Here is a 15,683-nt window from a genome sequence, read left to right on the forward strand (position 1 = left end):
CAGCCACCTTGACAGGTTCTATTTATTTTTATTTTGTGTGCTTTGGCATTTACAAAGCTTGTAGTCTTTATTTTGTATTAATACCTTTTTGTTTAAAAGTTTGATTATCCTGATTTAACGTTAATAAACAGGTAAGCGCAGCCAAGTTAACAGGTAAACAAAATCGATATGATTATGATTATGATAATAATTAATCGATTATTCAGGTCTAAACGTGCTCCTCTCTAAATAAATTAGCACAACTCTTTCGCACACTGTCATCCACGCTTAGCCTCAAAATAAACGCGCTAAGTAGTTTATAAAAACTGAATTTGTTTGTTATAGTTATAACTGTCTGCGCATACAATAATGGCATTCCAATTGCCTCCAACAACAACAGCTGCCTCAACAGGATTTTCCTTTGGCTTGAACACCGCACAAACAACTGCTAATCCAGCTGCAGCTCTTGCCGCCAAACCCACATTTTCATTCCCTACGCCGGCGCCGACTATCAATCAAGGCGGCGGTGATGCGGACAATTCTAAGGCAGCTCCGCCACCGTTTGGTGGCTTTGGTTTGGCTGCAACGACTTCAGCATCAGTTGTAAATCCGCTGCAAGGTATTGGTACTGGATTTGGAGCAGTTGCTCCAACAGCGACTGCGCCACCGGCTGCAGCTCCAACCGCAGCACCGCCAGCGTTTGGTGGCTTTGGTCTACAGTCTGGGACAACAACAGCAACCACAACAGCGGCTGCAGCCGCTCCTGCTGCTGCTCCGCAGGTTGGAGGAGGACTTACGCTCGGTATAAGCGTAGGTCCGAAAAGCACTGTAGCTGCAGCACCCGCAGCGGCTGTAGTCGCTCCTCTAACTAGCACCGCAGCGCCTACAGCAGTTGCTGGCCAACCAACTGGATTTGCCAACTTATCAACGGCAACCAAGACCACAGACTCGGCAGCGGTTACAAACGCTTCACAGTTGACCTACAATCAGTTGGAGGAGCACATCAACAAATGGACGCTGGAGTTTGAAGAACAAGAAAAGGTGTTTGCTGAGCAGGCCACACAAATAAATGCTTGGGACAAGCTGCTTATAAATAACAATCAGAAGATTATCGAATTAAACGATGCTGTGGGAAAGGTCAAGAACGATCAGCAGGTGTTGGATCAGGAGCTGGAGTTCATAGCCACACAGCACAAGGAGCTGGAGGAGAGTCTGGCGCCGTTGGAAAAAGAGTTTATTAACCTACCACGTGTCGACCATGAGCGTAGTCAGACCTATCTAATGGTAGAGAATCTAGATACGCAGCTAAAACAGATGTCGGAGGATCTGAAAGAGATTATTGACAATCTCAATGAAGCCAACAAGGGTCAGGATAATACAGATCCTATTATACAAATTGGCAAGATTCTGAACGCGCACATGAGTTCGCTACAATGGATTGAATCCCAGTCCACGCACATCTGCAAGAAGCTCGACGACATTGGCAAAATTCATGAAACCCAGAAGCGTGATATATTCCGCGCTCCTTATTAAGAGCTGTTATTAATTAATTTGCTTTGAATAAAAATAATGTTTGTAATTTACACAATCGTTTTTTCATTCTATTGTAGTTGTATATTTATACAAAAAGGTCATTAATAATGTTTGAAATGCTTAACCCTAAATAGTGGCACCTTGGCCTTGCCGCCCAATGCCAGAAAGCCGCTATTGGGCGAGAAGGATAACGTATTAACAAAGCCCACATTTTCCTGTTGACCGGGAAAATTGGAATAGACCGTTGCGCTAGGAAAATGCGCCAGCTTGACAGCATTGGGCACCTGCCTTGAAGACATCGCTAGCAGCTCTGAGGTGTGATTGAATTCCAAGTTGGCTATGCCCGTGCGCAAGTTCATGAAACATTTCTCCGGCTGCGGTGTTTTGGATTTGAAGATACTCTCATAATTATAGACATTAACAACGCCTTCCTTGCTGCCAGTGGCTAGCAGACGCTGATTTGGCGCCAGCTGCACCACCCTACTGTTGACGCAGCCTTCATCAATGAAGCTATGCTCTATGCGCTGCTGCCGCACTGACATCACATTGATATTGCAGCTGGCGCCGCTGACGAACAGACGCTCTGAGTCGGCTGTGAAGCACATGCCGCATACCGTACCCTCTTGCTTAAAGGTGTGCAGCAGCTCGTTGGTGTTGGCGTCAATCAAATGCAAGGCACCAAAATGTCCAGCTGAAGCAATATACTTTCCACAAGGCGAAAGCTCAAACATGTGCATCGTTTTGATGCTGTCAGGCAGTTTGCGTTTGGTCTCCTTGGCCTCCAGCAGATCATAGGCATAGTAAAAACGATTTTTAGAGCCAAAGAACGCTTTGGTGCCGTCGGGTGTGAGCCGTGTGCAGAACAGTGGAAACTTTTTGAAGTTCATGTTGTGAAGCTTCTCGTTCTTCTGGCCATCCACTGTGTATATAGTTGCAATGCCGTTCGCCCCGGAGACTAAGGCTGCTGTGCTGGTGGGATGAAACTGAATGCTTGTCACTATTCCTTCACTATATGTGGCTCTGTTTAGATCTCGCACGCGTTTGAAGTTTAAGTTCTTAGGTTGCAGATCCCGCGCCTTTGCCTTATAATCTATAAAGCCTACAGTCCTCAACAGCTCTTCATCCTCAGAGTCTGAGCCTGCTTGCTCTGCCTTTTTATCCAGTGATGCCCACTTGGGTTGCTTTGTAGTGCGTTCAAAGCGTGACGTTAGATATGCCTTGTAGGATTTGTCCTTGCGTAAATGTGTCAAGGGTCCTGTGTGTCTTGTTTCTTTCTTTACATCGCCCACTTCAATATCCTCATCATCCGAGTCCTCCCAAGCAGCTTTACGTTTCTTTTCAGCTCCTTGCGTTTCATCACCGCTTTCCTCATTGTCAGCACCAGTTGCTTCTGACGCCTTGGGTCGCTTGTGTCCCACTGATTTGGCCAGATTTGTTAGAAACGTTTCCTTATCGCCAAAGACAACCTTCTCCATAGGTACCTCAACATACGTGAGCTCTTCTCTTTTTATTCTTGGCACCTTTTTTTCTTGCTTGCCGTCCTTGTCGGCATACAGCGCCATGAGCTCTTGCAACTCCTCCATGCCATCTGAAGACTCAGCATCACTCATTTTTAATAGCTTACTAGGAATACAGTCGCTAATTAATAAAATTTAAACGAAACTAAAATAATAGTGTTTACCACACGTGTATTTGGTTCTAGGGCTGCTGAAACGATTACAATAACTTAAGGCATATCGACAATTCAAAGCAAATGTGGCGCATGTCGATAACAAACGTATAGTACGTAAATGTATCGAAATTTAAACTTTAGTTAACATATTCAAACAATGGCACTTCCGCAGTTTCAGCGCGAGAAATACCTGATAGCTGATTAGCATTTTGAGTCGGCGGCTTCTTACGCTGCCAGCGTGCTCGGCAAAGTGAACAAAGTAGTTGAAGCAATTTAAAAAAGTCCAACAAAATATTATAAACAATAACATAGCCCATTTGCACGAGACCCATGACACTGACACCAACAAACAAGGCTAACGCGCCGCCAAATGAAACTGCAGTAAGATAAATATATAAATAAAAATAGAGCTGTTACATACAGCAAATTATCTACCCATAAGATCTTCAAAACTGAAAACCAAATCATGTCGCAGACGCACCTTAGGCGGTATTAAATCCCAACGAAAGCTGGATGTGGCCGTTTCGCTAGCCGCTTCCTCTATATTCTTAATGCCCCAGGAGCTTTTCTTCACAGTCTGCATAGTATATTCAATCTCTGTGCAGGTTGATGGACATTTGCAAATGTGCAACGCCCAAATGGGCCATTTGAAATCCAGCAGACATTCGAAGCCTGCAGGATTACAGCTGGGTCCTTGCACAAATGGATAAAAGAATGGCACACAGTTGCACATTTCTAAAGCCATGACAGCACGACAGCGCGCCAGACACAGGGATTTGCTATAAATCTGTTAATAAATAAGATACATAAGAGCGACTTGGACATGTTTTGCCAAAGGAGACCTTTAGATTTGACGTTTCCTCATTGTTGAAAACGCATTTGCGCTGCTGTACACTTAAATCTCGCAGATCCTTTGAGGCGCTGTAAAAAGAGTTGGAAACTAGTAGCTGTGGCAATATCTGCCATGTCTGCTTACACTGTCTCCAGCACTTTGAAGGAGGCCGTTATCTCATCAGACTTGTGCATCGCTACAATGTTAGCTTCAGTTGCTGAGACTTCATAGGGCGAATGCACATCCAGCTAAAAGTTTAGTGTGAGTAGTTGAAGGATTTATTTTGCTGCACTTACCACGCCTGTGCTCTCGAAGAGATCCATGCGTATAAAGCACTGTTGCTTGCCATATTGACAAGTTAGGGGCTCAGGCAAGTCTTCATATCGCACAGGTCTGCAATGCAAACATTTTAAGTATAAATCTGACTGATTTAGCGACACTTACTCTTTGCCCAGTACGGCTGACATGGGTGAGTTGATGGCGTAGCAGGAACCTCGTTCCGTCATTACCATTTGCACATGAACGTGAAAATTTGCATCAAAGCTGGTAATCACTTGCTCAAAAGGACGATTGATTAACTGAATAATCTCATAGATATCAATTTGATCGAAGCGCTCATCGCTGGCGAACTTAGTGAGCTCTGCATAATTGCTGGCGGTGGCATTGACGATGGCATAGAGAAAGTCCATGATGTAGAAGTAATCCTCATCTATAATGGATACATTCCACATTTCCTGTATAAGCTCGTTGGCCTTGAACGAATCAATGTGATCATAATAACATAGAGTGACCGCTGGCAAAGAGCCATTCCAGCCGCGATAATCTCGATCCACAGAGATGACCGTGGGAGATTTTAAATAGCGCGCCAGCTGCAGTTCGCTGAGCATAAAGGCCGAGTAAACGCTGGCCAGCAACAAAAAGAGCCAAAGCAAACTAGACAGCCAATTTATTAAAGTCTAGTCTGGTCAGCAGTTAACTTACCGCTCGACAAAATGCAAACGTGCATTAACTGTTAGGCGTATGGCCAACAGATTCGTCTCCGCACCAGCTTGTGCAGTTATGTCCACAAAGCGTTTAGCCAGCAGCTTCAACAAATAATATAGCACAGCTGCAAGACTACGGAGCTTGCAACGCATCCAAGCCACGAAGCGCTTTAGGACCTGTCTTAGTTCTAGCAAACACAACTTCATTGCAACAAATCAGTTTTGAGACAGACAAAGTGGCTGGCAGTTGCTTTATTGAAACACATTACCCATTAGCGACTGTCTGCCCAAATCGATTTGTACTAGGAATATAATAATGGCCATCCAAGCATTGATAAGCTGCGAACAAAGGCAAGGCTTATTGTTTGTCGCGCGCATACATAAAACAATTGTTAGCGCTACTTACGCCACCCAATGCCAGCGTATCCAGCTCCACAACGCCACAGGCGAGCAAGGAATGGCTATCGTTTAGTTGTAGCTGCAGCAGAAAGCGATTCACAGTGCGTTCCAACGGCGCCTTGTCGTTAAGCTGTAGTTTGTTTAGCAGCAGACATTGCTGGCATTTCTGTTTTTAAAAATATTGCGTATACGCAACGTCTCAAAGCTATATTGCTCTTTTAACTCACCTGCTCTGTTATGCGTTTGTTGGCATTGAGTATAAGATAAATACGCGTAGCATGCATAAGCAGCCAAAGCCCACGATAAATAAATAATTGCCACTCATTGAACATTTTTCGCTCTAATATTTTGCCCACATTGAAGGACTCATCGCAAACAATAAGCAGCGAGTTCCAAAGGATTAACAGCAGCGGCATTCCAAATTTGTTTACCAGCTGCACTTGTATGCTGTTCAACACATTGCTTGCCATGCGTAGCTGCTCCAACTTGTGCTCCACCTCCGTTTTCATATCAAACAAATCCAACAGCAGTTCATTGCGTTGTGCATGCAACAGCCCGAGCAAACGCAGCGCCAAATCAAGTTGCAACAAGCTTAGGCTGACCATAATGGCAGGCAAGTTGTTGGCGCCATTGCTGGCCAAGGCACGTGTCGGTTCCAGGCCCAGCCAGCAAAGATCCACCAGCACACAGCACATATGAAAGCTCAGCACCAAGCAGAGCTCCCACAAGGCAGTTACGCCCAGTTTGGCATACAGCTTGTTTGTGCTCCAATCTGCCACACCAAATAGCGGCTCCTGCTGCAGCTGCTCCCAAAGTTTGCTATAAAAGTCTGACTTGCCAAAGACGCTTAACGTTAACATGAGCGTGACGATCATGTTTGTGGGAAACTCTGACTGATACAGAAACGCTTTGATGGCCAAATCTGTTTCAAAATTGTCCGTGCGCAGTTTGGTAATACTTGCTGCCCACACACAAGCCACCAGCAGCAGTCTCCAGATCAAGTATATATAATAATGTTCTTGCTGAGCTGGTGCCACGCCCAGACAGCGGCAAGCGCCAAGCACAAGGCGTAGGCAATCCTTATTGTTCCAGGTAAACATCTGTACTAATTGTTAAAGAGTTGCTTGCTAAATCAATGAGTAGGCTTGATTAATTATACTCCAATCAGTAACTAACTATAGGTATAAAATATTTTATTTGTATATCAAAATCAGCTGCTTATTATTTTAGCCTCATTCTTATTTTACTTTAATTGTTGCCTATACAATTAATTTCTCCTAATGAGCTGCTAATAGGGTTAATTGAAAATATTTATGGGTATTTAGAGCAGACACGACCTTTATTAAATTAAAACAAGTTTGTACGCACGCAAGTAAAGATGCCAATGTGGGGAGAGCAGCTTCAACATGCGACCCGCAAGAGTCGCCAGATTTACGATATTTTGACTATATCTCTGCAAAAGAAATCAGATGATACATTATTTGCCAAGCAGTATGCAGCTGGTAATCTGTTCAAAAGGTGTGTATTACCATATAAAAACAACTACTACTACTTATTGTTTTCTTTCACTTTAGACCGCTCACACAGCAATTTTATCAGGATAAAAAGCAACTATTGCATAAGGATCTTAGATGTTTATTTCTAATTTCTGTGCTAAATGGCACAGTGCCCATTTCTTTGTTTCCAAGTCTACGCAACAGAATGTATGTCACTTTGCAGCAACTCTGGTTACTGCTGCTATACATCGGCATTTGTATAGCTTCTTTCTATGAATTGAGTTATGGTCCTTTGGAGCTCAGCAATCTGGAGCATAACTTTTATTTAATCGAGGCCTGTATGTATTTCATACAACTGCCTTGCATAATGCTATTTTGCGTGCGCTGGCGACATAAAATAGAAGCTGTCCTTGTGTGCATTGTTGAGTTTGACCTGGCAAGTGGCTATGGCTGGGCGCCTGGCAGTATGCAACGCTTTGTGCGGAGGCAATTTTTGCTGGTGTTGCTCTGCTTGTGTCTTTGCATACCCATTGTTATGGACATTTGTGAATATGATTTGATCAAGTCATTGTGCAACTGGAGCACCTATGTGGCACCCAATGCCATAAGCAACAGCTCACTGGTGTGTTACTATACGCTACTCCATGGTATTTTTATGCGACTGCAATGCTTGAATTCAACGCTGGAGACACAGCTGGCAGAGCCATCGTCTGCACTGGAATTAAGGCGTCTGCTGCACAAGCTACGCTGGCAACACATAAAACTTTTAAGTTTTACAAAAAAATTAAATCAGACATACGGCGTGTGCCTGCTGCTGATCTACACAAGTTCATTTGTTAGCTCCAATTGCATGATATTTTTGTGCTACAAGAGCATAGCAAATCCTATCGATGCTCACTGGTCTTGGTATGGCTATATAATTGTATGGGTTAGCATGCATTGGAGCAAAATGTTTGGCATCTTATATTTCAACAATGCTGTGCAACAAGAGGTGAGTTTGGTTCAGTGCTTCGCTAATTTATTGCTCTAAATTGTTTATTTGTTTGTAGCAAACTCGCAGCTTAAGTTTATTAAGCAAGCTGCAAACAGATTGTGTGCAGTTAACTGAAACTATTAATCATTTTGAGCTGCAGCTTAAAACGGATGTACGCGCTCATGTTGCATGTGATCTGATTGTTTTGGATTTAAGATTTATAACAGGAGTAAGTTAAACACTATTATTGAGCAGTATATATATTTTTTTAATTTTTCTTTACAGCTACTAATGGCCAGTGCTAATGTGTTTATATTCTTTTTGCAATACGACATCACATATCACGCATTATTTCAACCTGATCCGCATTCGTAATGCGCGCGCATATTTATCGATAAGTGTATGTTATCGCACATGCGCACATTTAGCAATTGTATTTCAGCCCTGAAAAGTACTTGCACAGCTCTGCGTATTTTTGCACGTTTGCATTTATATCCAATTTGCTGTATTTATTAAAAGAAATAAAATAACTAAAATGTGTGACGTTGCAGCAGTGCAGAAAATTGCCAACTGTCTGGGTGTGCCAACAGGCAAGGTGCAACTCAATGAGGAACAGGTGGGTTCTTGTTGAACTTTCCGTGGCAATGAAAATGTGACAATGATATTAATATAATTCTTATTGGTGAAGGTCGTAACGCGCACAAGCGGCCAGAACAAATTAGTTGCTGGCTTTACTACTATACTCGAGAGTTTGGCGCGTGAATCCAAGTCGGAGACGGCGCAGAATAGCACTGTTTCCAGAGAAGTTCAGGCGCAAGTTTACCAATGGATTGAATATGCAGTGCTTTATGTGGCGCCGGGCTCCAAAGACAAGCATGTGTCCAAACAGTTGCTGGCGGACTTGAATAAGCTATTCATAAGCAAATCCTATTTTGTGGGACATTTTATAACGTTAGCGGACTTGGCTGTATACTATGCCATATTCGATCTGGTGGTGTGTTGAGCTTTCTATTGTTATAGAAGAGTTCCATTAATGTTCTCCAAACTTTGCAGAAATCTCTAACGCCGATGGATAAGGAGAACTACTTGAACCTGTCAAGATGGTTCGATCATCTGCAGCAACGTCCTGAAATTCAACAGGGCGAGCCTTTGTTAAACTTCACCACCATTTTTCTGCACAACTGGGCCACAGGCACACATATTTAAAGTACAGCTACAGGTTTTGAGAAACTTAAGTTATTTATTTCTATTGTATACCACACCAATACATCCAAACGTGTACTTGCTTCAATGTTTGTGTGCGAGTGTATAAATATTTTGTAATGCCAATCGCTGGAATCGAAAATATCGTTACTGTAGACATTTTTTGAGAAATATAATTACAAGTGTGATTGAGTTTAATGTTCTTTTGTTTTCTTCTTCAGTTGATTTCACATTCTATGCGTTTGCGACAATTGCTCCATATAGTAGCGACTTGAGCTTCTCCAACATCAGTTTGCCGGCACCTCGCGTGGCGAACTTATCGAGTTGCTTAGTTCATTGGGCTCGGTGCATTTCCAAAGTCCATAGGTTTTGCCCACAGTGGTTTGCCACAGGCGCAGCGTGCCATCCTCAGAGCCGCTGGCATAGAGCTCGCCATCAGGGCTGAACTTTACCGAATGCACTGGGCCAAAGTGGCCCTTGAAGGATTCTGCAAGTGGATTAATCTTTAGCAAATAGATAGCCAACGCTGTTTGATTTTTACTCACCAATTTCGTTACCAGTTATATAATCAAATTTGTACATTTTAAAGTCCTCGCCGCCGCAGACAAAGACATGTTTATCCGGATGCAAACTAGCCGACGCCACGTTCGTCGGCACTTTTATCTCCTTGAGTTTCTTGAGCGTGTCTATCTCCCAGAAACTAATGGTCGAGCCATGTGTTATGGTAAGTATATGATTATCATGCGAGATCTCCAGGCTGTTGGGATTGTTAGGGAATTGCATACGCTGCACCTCAATTCCAGTCATGCGATCCCACAATCGCACCGTCTTGTCATCCGCCGCCGAGATGATGCACTTGTCATCCCGACAGAATAGCGCACGCTTAATGGCACCAGCATGGCCACAATAGACTTCCGGTTCCGCCTCAGGTTGTTCCAGATTGAATACACGCACCAGCTTCTCATTGCTGCCCGTCACAATGTTCTCCGAGCTGTGGTCGAACGACACACTCTTCACAATATGCTTGTGCTGAAAGCTGTGAATCTCTGCGCCGCTCACTGCATTCCAAACCTTGCCCGTAAAATCTGCTGCGCCCGAAGCGGCCAGCGTTGCATTTGAATTGAGTGCAACGCCCCAAACGGCGCCCTTGTGACCCTCGAAGGTGCCCACCCAATCGCCGGTGTCGCCATGGCGCAACATTGGGTTGCCATCTGCAATAATAAAGAGCACAGTTTAATTGCAAGCACACAATCCATATAAATATGAATGTTGTTTATGTATGTGAGTGCGTGTGTGTGTGTGTGTGTGTGTGTGGATGTGAGCGGCGGAAGCCACCTTGACTCAATGACTACATTCAATGCCAACGACCTGACGCGTCGAGTCGTGCACGCAAATGGGCAGCCAAATGCATCAAGTTCACGTCATGTTCAATAGCAATGCAAACGTCAGGAGCGAGCAGCAAGAGCACGAGACAGAGAGAGGGGCAGAGAGCTGGGAGCAGAGCAAGCGAATGTCTAGATTGTTTCAGTTGTTGTTGATTGGCGAGTTAAACGGTTATCACTGTAGTGCATAAACATAGAAGTTTCAAGGCGCTTCCTGCGTGCCCGAACAACAGCGGCAACAACAAAAACAAAGCAAAACAAGCTGTGTAAAGTTAATTATTTATTTTTTTTTTTTAAAAAGTTGCAAAGCCAGTGGGTATGGAAATTTGCTTTCCGTATATTGCTTAAATGAAAGTACAGAGATATATAAAAATACATTCATATATGTATGTATGTAAGTAATCAAGGTAAAGAACTTGTTAACTATATTGATAAAAGGGTTCGCTTAAACTGGTTTTGTTAAGTTTGCTTGCATTTGGGTCAAGGTTTCAATCAGGCTAGACACAGCTTCAAGCAGCATCTATACTTTGTTAACACACACACTCGCACACACAATGCATATGCGTATGTAAATATATAAATAACACAAGGACGCCGTTTTGCTTGTTCTCTGCGTCTCTCTCTCCCACTCTCTGTACTATTTGCATTCGCATATGTACATATCTCACCTTTGCAAGCCGATATAAGAAAATAGCCGCTGTCGCATATATCACTGAAATCCAAATGCACAACAGGACGCGTATGTCCACTACAGGTCAGCGGTATTTGTCGCATATTGTTGACTGCCATTCTAAATGCTAATTTTTATTGTTTTGCAATTTAAATTTAATTTGTTCGCCTCTTCCCTCGCTTTCCTTCACACTTGCACTTTAATACTTGCGCGTACTTTCGTTTTTGTTTTTTTTTTTTGTTTTCGTTTACACATACACAAGAGATGTGGCTGCAGTAATCTTGTCAATTTGTTTAATAAGAGTGTGTAATTTATTTTATTATTGTTGCTGTTTACTTTTGTACTTTAGTGTGTGTGTGTTGATTTTTAATGCACTTCACTTCGAATTAATTGTCCTTGGCGGTGGCTGCTTTGAATTTTGCTATAACTATTTTTGTTGCTGTTTGTTGTCGTCGGTGTCCGTCCGTGTATTTGGTCGTTGTCGGTATGTTGTTTAAACAAAAGGGGTAACGAAAATATTGTTGTATTTGATGTGCTGTCTTTAATTGTTTGTATTTGCGAGATGGAAGAAAAAAATTACGCGACAGCGACACGTTATTGTTGTTGGACGATTTGTAGCCGATAGCGATATTTTTCTTTTTGATATATACAGTTTCAATATCGTCAGTCGCGACAGGGCGATAATATCAACAATGATATTTTAAGAAATATCAGCAACCCTAGAGCCGCATATTTACTCGATACGAATTCGATAAGCCTTTGAGCGTCGTAGATTTGTTATCTATCAACACTGTTAGTCGAATATAGCGCGCAAGGCTTAGACATTTTAAATTAGAATCTATAGAATTGTTGCCAGCTAGCTTTTACGTTAAATTTAAAAGGCAATAAACATTATTTTTTTCCATTTGAATATTTTCATTCTTAATAATTTCATTTACATTTGATACATTTATGTGAAACATGAAACGATTTGATTTGTGTGTAATACAGTTAGATTTAATATATTATTATGTGGATGCATGTAGGGCTTGAGTTTCTTCTTCTTCATTATTATTATTATTATAATTTGTTGTGTGAAGTACAGATCGATAAATTGGACGCGTTGTTGGTGTATGTATATATAGATATAGAGCCTCTGTTTAATATTTTCAAGGCGAAATTTGCTTTAGCTTTGTTTGTGTAATTTTAGTTTGTTGCATTTTAAGCTATAGTTCATTATTCTCATTATAAATCATTTGAGGTTTGTGTATTTTTTCAATACAAGCTTGTTCTTTTCTTAACATGTTCAATACTCTTGGTTAGGGTTTACCTTATGTTTTAAAAATCGAGGCGTTTCTTGCGCACATATTTTTCCAATTTTTTGCTCTGTGGTTGGAAAACTATGGCTAAACGCGACGATATATTGATAGCATATATATTATATATATATTGATAGCAGCTTAAATTACATTTGTTTCATAATTTCTTCATTCCGCCATTGTGATTAACACAAAAGTTGCAGTTGCAGGGGTTATCAGTAGTGCAACTATGTAAAAAAAATATTTAGTTTCGTTTTTGAAGCAATTTGCTTGACTGGGATTGCTGGGGTGACATTACTACATCCAGAGCTTTTAGCATTTTTTTATAACAACTCCAAATTCATTCCATTTACTACCATTTTCCATTTAAACATACATATACACGCTGCATATTAACTTGAAATTTACGCTCACTTAAATTTAGACCAATTTGTTTCTAATCTGTGGTCAATCCTCAAAATGCAAATCAGTTCGCAATTGCTTGTTCTTTTTTAATCCTCTATGACAATTCGTGTTACTATTTTAAAAATACTTCTGCATTTTTAAATATTTAAGCGTGCCTGAAAATTAGAATTTTAGATTAAAAAAAGTTGTGTTCAGTTTGTGTTTTTTATAAAATTCAACAAAAATAATACATGCAATTTAATTGCAATTAATAATATTAACATATGGATTCAAATTCATAAGTTTTGCTTTCAAAAAATTCTAATTAAAGCGATAACATTAACTACATTGCTTAACTACATGCGGGTGTAAAAGCTGTGTGTGTTTATAAATAGAAATAAAAACAAACTACAAAATAAAATTGTAATCAATAAATCAGCAATTACTTGTAGGCATTGCGCACTTAGTTTGAAGCCACAATGGGCACATAGTTGGGCACAGGAATGCTGGCCGCCTTATTCATTGGCAGCTCCGTCTTGACCTCCTTGCTAGTTAAACTAGGGCGCGAATTGCGTTTACGCTGCGACTTGGCGCCATTCTTCGCCGGCGATGGTGTCTTGGTGGTAGAGTCCGGCACAGAGGAGACGCTCTGCGACTTGTCGCCACCAGCGCCAAATTCATCGCTAGCCGAGCGCGATCCACTGGATGCGGTCTTGCTTAGCGTATTGTTACGCTTGTTGCGACGACGAATTGTGCTGGGCTTGCAAACAGGCTTGATGGTCACCTTGTTGGGATCAAAGAAACTGTCCAGCAGCTCCACCAGTTCCGTCTTATCCTCAGTCTTTAGATTGGGTATGCTTTCCAGTGCCGCATCCAGACCAGCGCTGCGCTTGTCCGTCCAAATGTCATTCAATGTGGTCAAATCGAAACCACTTTCGGCTAGCACAATGCGAAATTTGACGGCGCGCACGCGATGATACAGCGTGGTCTTAAAATAGTTTAGAAACACTGGACGGAAGGAGTTCTGGCGCTCCAGATTCACGTTCTGTGTATCCAGCTCTTTAATATCACAGCCAAGCGGCTCTGCGTAGGGCTGCAATGCCTCGAACAGATTCTTCAAGGCATCCGAAGAGTCGGGCTCCTCAGCGGTGCCCGAATTGGTCAGCTGCATGGCCACGTTAAAGGCCAACTTGGCGCGTACGCTGGCGCTGCCATCGAACTCCTCGCGCTCCCTTTGTATTCCATTCTTGCCACGCTTATCGATGCTAGTAGTGCTATCTGCAATATAATCACTGGTTACTTTGACGTTTTCCTCCTTGGCTTTGGACAGTATCTTTGACAGATTGCGTAGACTATAATGCTTGGAATCACCGACGGTAGACCTGGCCAGATTGATGCTATTCACAAATGACTTGACCGTCTTGGTGAATCTATCAAGCATGCCGTACTTCACGAGCGACTGCAATATCATATAGGGTATAAATTTACGCTCCTCGTGATAGAGTAGGACAATGCCATCTGCATCGGGATTCTTGGCTTTCAGCTGATCCAGCCAGTCAAGGAAATCCTTGAGCGCAGCGACCTCTGATTTTGATTTGATGATCTACAAGCACCAAAATAAAGAAAAGCCAGCATAATAGAATTATTTATCCACTTCACCTTGTATGTCTGCATCGACTTCAGCATGCGAAAAAATCCTATCGAAATGACACGAACTTGATGACGCTGGCGAGCAGCTGGATTTAGATTCATATATGGCATTATGTATTGCTCAAAGTGATCGGATGGAGTGTAGGCAGCCAGCTGGACAATCTGCGCAACGGAAGAGTGCAAAGTTCAAATTCAAAAAGTTGGGTTAGAGTTCATTGACCTCTGTCTCTGAACTGTTTAGTTTACAGTTAGCTGTACATACCTCGTCAATCAGACGACGTCCAGTGGTGTCTATGTCAACTGCAACCATTATGTAGTTGCCAACTGGCAACTCCTCCTTGATGGTCACGTCAGACACCGCTGAGGATTGGTCAGCGGCAGCAGCAACAGCAACTCCGGCATCAATATTATCGGCAACCATTTTGATATATGATCTGCACAAAAGAAATGCATTTAAAAACGATTTTTATTTAATTTTAACGCAAAGCTTAATAAAAATTAAAAGTCAATGCTCACTTAGAGATTACAATTAAATTTTGTAAAAGATTAATTTTTATTTTAAATACGTAGCACGATTAAATCGTGACGCGCTAATCAAACTGTATTAGAATAATGAAAGTAGTTGACTTTGGATTCTGGCGTTAACCCCAGCGACTAAAAAGTTAACGGCGCTTTTCCAAAAATTGTTTTGGCTCACACGCCATTTTGAGTTTTCAGCCTCTTTCTTTTGGTCTCACTCACAATCACAAACACAGTAATAATATTATCGTCTTACCTTTTATCACACTTTCGCTCGCGCTCAATTCGATGGTATTTTTCGCTTTTTACGAACTTCTTCCTTTATTTTTCAAAAGGGCAAAAAAGCGAGATTTGCTTCCGTTCGACGAGCTTTCACAAATAAGAAACAATTCGTACGACTAACAAAAACGAAATAACTAAAACCCCGTGTAAAGCGTAGCAAGTGCTAAAAATTTCAAAGTCGTAGCCTGCTACAAATGGCACCGCTACCTAAGTACAATGGGCGCGATAGCTACTATTTTGGCATTCACTTGTATTATTGTTGACATTGGCACGATTAAATTTAGGTTAAAACAAATGCAGCCATGCTGTTTATTAACTAATTTCGTATCTTACACTTACACTGCTCGTAATGAGCGGTTGGCCAGCTGTTGATTAGCACAGTTAATGATTTTTAAAGCGACAAGCCGGCGTACTTAAAACTACTTACA

General features: G+C 41.9%; 7 protein-coding genes across 10 annotated transcripts; 3 read left to right on the forward strand and 4 right to left on the reverse strand.

Moving 5' to 3' along the window:
• The first annotated feature begins 51 nt into the window (after positions 1 to 51).
• LOC108596243 (nuclear pore glycoprotein p62) lies at positions 52 to 1,562 on the forward strand. Of its 3 annotated transcripts, none has more exons than XM_017981792.2 (2): positions 52 to 153; positions 207 to 1,562. In XM_017981792.2, the coding sequence occupies exon 2, from the start codon at positions 349 to 351 to the stop codon at positions 1,510 to 1,512; it is 1,164 nt and encodes a 387-aa protein (XP_017837281.1). In that variant the 5' UTR covers positions 52 to 153; positions 207 to 348; the 3' UTR covers positions 1,513 to 1,562. The 3 variants fall into 3 exon arrangements, with proteins under 3 accessions (XP_017837281.1, XP_017837282.1, XP_017837283.1); XM_017981793.2 differs by having other exon boundaries at positions 52 to 131; XM_017981794.2 differs by having other exon boundaries at positions 52 to 131; positions 325 to 1,562.
• A 13-nt stretch (positions 1,563 to 1,575) lies between these two features.
• On the reverse strand, positions 1,576 to 3,226 carry LOC108595445 (U3 small nucleolar RNA-associated protein 18 homolog). Its single transcript, XM_017980678.1, has 2 exons — positions 3,194 to 3,226; positions 1,576 to 3,135 (listed from the first exon to the last, which is right to left on the reverse strand). Exon 2 carries the CDS (start codon positions 3,120 to 3,122, stop codon positions 1,614 to 1,616), a length of 1,509 nt encoding a protein of 502 aa, XP_017836167.1. The 5' UTR covers positions 3,123 to 3,135; positions 3,194 to 3,226; the 3' UTR covers positions 1,576 to 1,613.
• A 95-nt stretch (positions 3,227 to 3,321) lies between these two features.
• On the reverse strand, positions 3,322 to 6,498 carry LOC117134718. The gene is made up of 10 exons (XM_033293298.1): positions 5,626 to 6,498; positions 5,406 to 5,564; positions 5,269 to 5,338; positions 4,998 to 5,187; positions 4,461 to 4,949; positions 4,313 to 4,409; positions 4,161 to 4,264; positions 4,027 to 4,105; positions 3,620 to 3,971; positions 3,322 to 3,560 (listed from the first exon to the last, which is right to left on the reverse strand). The coding sequence occupies exons 1-10, from the start codon at positions 6,496 to 6,498 to the stop codon at positions 3,322 to 3,324; spliced, it is 2,652 nt and encodes an 883-aa protein (XP_033149189.1).
• Positions 6,499 to 7,261: 763 nt separating this feature from the next.
• LOC108594779 (putative gustatory receptor 59f) lies at positions 7,262 to 8,255 on the forward strand. The gene is made up of 3 exons (XM_017979918.2): positions 7,262 to 7,885; positions 7,944 to 8,096; positions 8,153 to 8,255. Exons 1-3 carry the CDS (start codon positions 7,262 to 7,264, stop codon positions 8,240 to 8,242), a joined length of 867 nt encoding a protein of 288 aa, XP_017835407.1. The 3' UTR covers positions 8,243 to 8,255.
• Positions 8,256 to 8,333: 78 nt separating this feature from the next.
• Positions 8,334 to 9,263, forward strand: LOC108597658 (eukaryotic translation elongation factor 1 epsilon-1). Its single transcript, XM_017984318.2, has 3 exons — positions 8,334 to 8,483; positions 8,556 to 8,861; positions 8,921 to 9,263. Exons 1-3 carry the CDS (start codon positions 8,403 to 8,405, stop codon positions 9,071 to 9,073), a joined length of 540 nt encoding a protein of 179 aa, XP_017839807.1. The 5' UTR covers positions 8,334 to 8,402; the 3' UTR covers positions 9,074 to 9,263.
• On the reverse strand, positions 9,088 to 11,697 carry LOC108597657 (serine-threonine kinase receptor-associated protein). Of its 2 annotated transcripts, none has more exons than XM_017984316.2 (3): positions 11,121 to 11,697; positions 9,616 to 10,281; positions 9,088 to 9,557 (listed from the first exon to the last, which is right to left on the reverse strand). In XM_017984316.2, the coding sequence occupies exons 1-3, from the start codon at positions 11,239 to 11,241 to the stop codon at positions 9,358 to 9,360; spliced, it is 987 nt and encodes a 328-aa protein (XP_017839805.1). In that variant the 5' UTR covers positions 11,242 to 11,697; the 3' UTR covers positions 9,088 to 9,357. The 2 variants fall into 2 exon arrangements, with proteins under 2 accessions (XP_017839805.1, XP_017839806.1); XM_017984317.1 differs by lacking the exon at positions 11,121 to 11,697 and adding an exon at positions 10,439 to 10,496.
• Positions 11,698 to 12,031: 334 nt separating this feature from the next.
• On the reverse strand, positions 12,032 to 15,384 carry LOC108597660 (maternal protein exuperantia). The gene is made up of 5 exons (XM_017984319.2): positions 15,230 to 15,384; positions 14,717 to 14,888; positions 14,464 to 14,616; positions 13,251 to 14,407; positions 12,032 to 12,980 (listed from the first exon to the last, which is right to left on the reverse strand). Exons 2-4 carry the CDS (start codon positions 14,873 to 14,875, stop codon positions 13,268 to 13,270), a joined length of 1,452 nt encoding a protein of 483 aa, XP_017839808.1. The 5' UTR covers positions 14,876 to 14,888; positions 15,230 to 15,384; the 3' UTR covers positions 12,032 to 12,980; positions 13,251 to 13,267.
• Positions 15,385 to 15,683: the final 299 nt, after the last annotated feature.

This window comes from Drosophila busckii, chromosome 2R (assembly GCF_011750605.1).
Source record: "Drosophila busckii strain San Diego stock center, stock number 13000-0081.31 chromosome 2R, ASM1175060v1, whole genome shotgun sequence".
Taxonomy (NCBI): Eukaryota; Metazoa; Arthropoda; class Insecta; order Diptera; family Drosophilidae; genus Drosophila; species Drosophila busckii.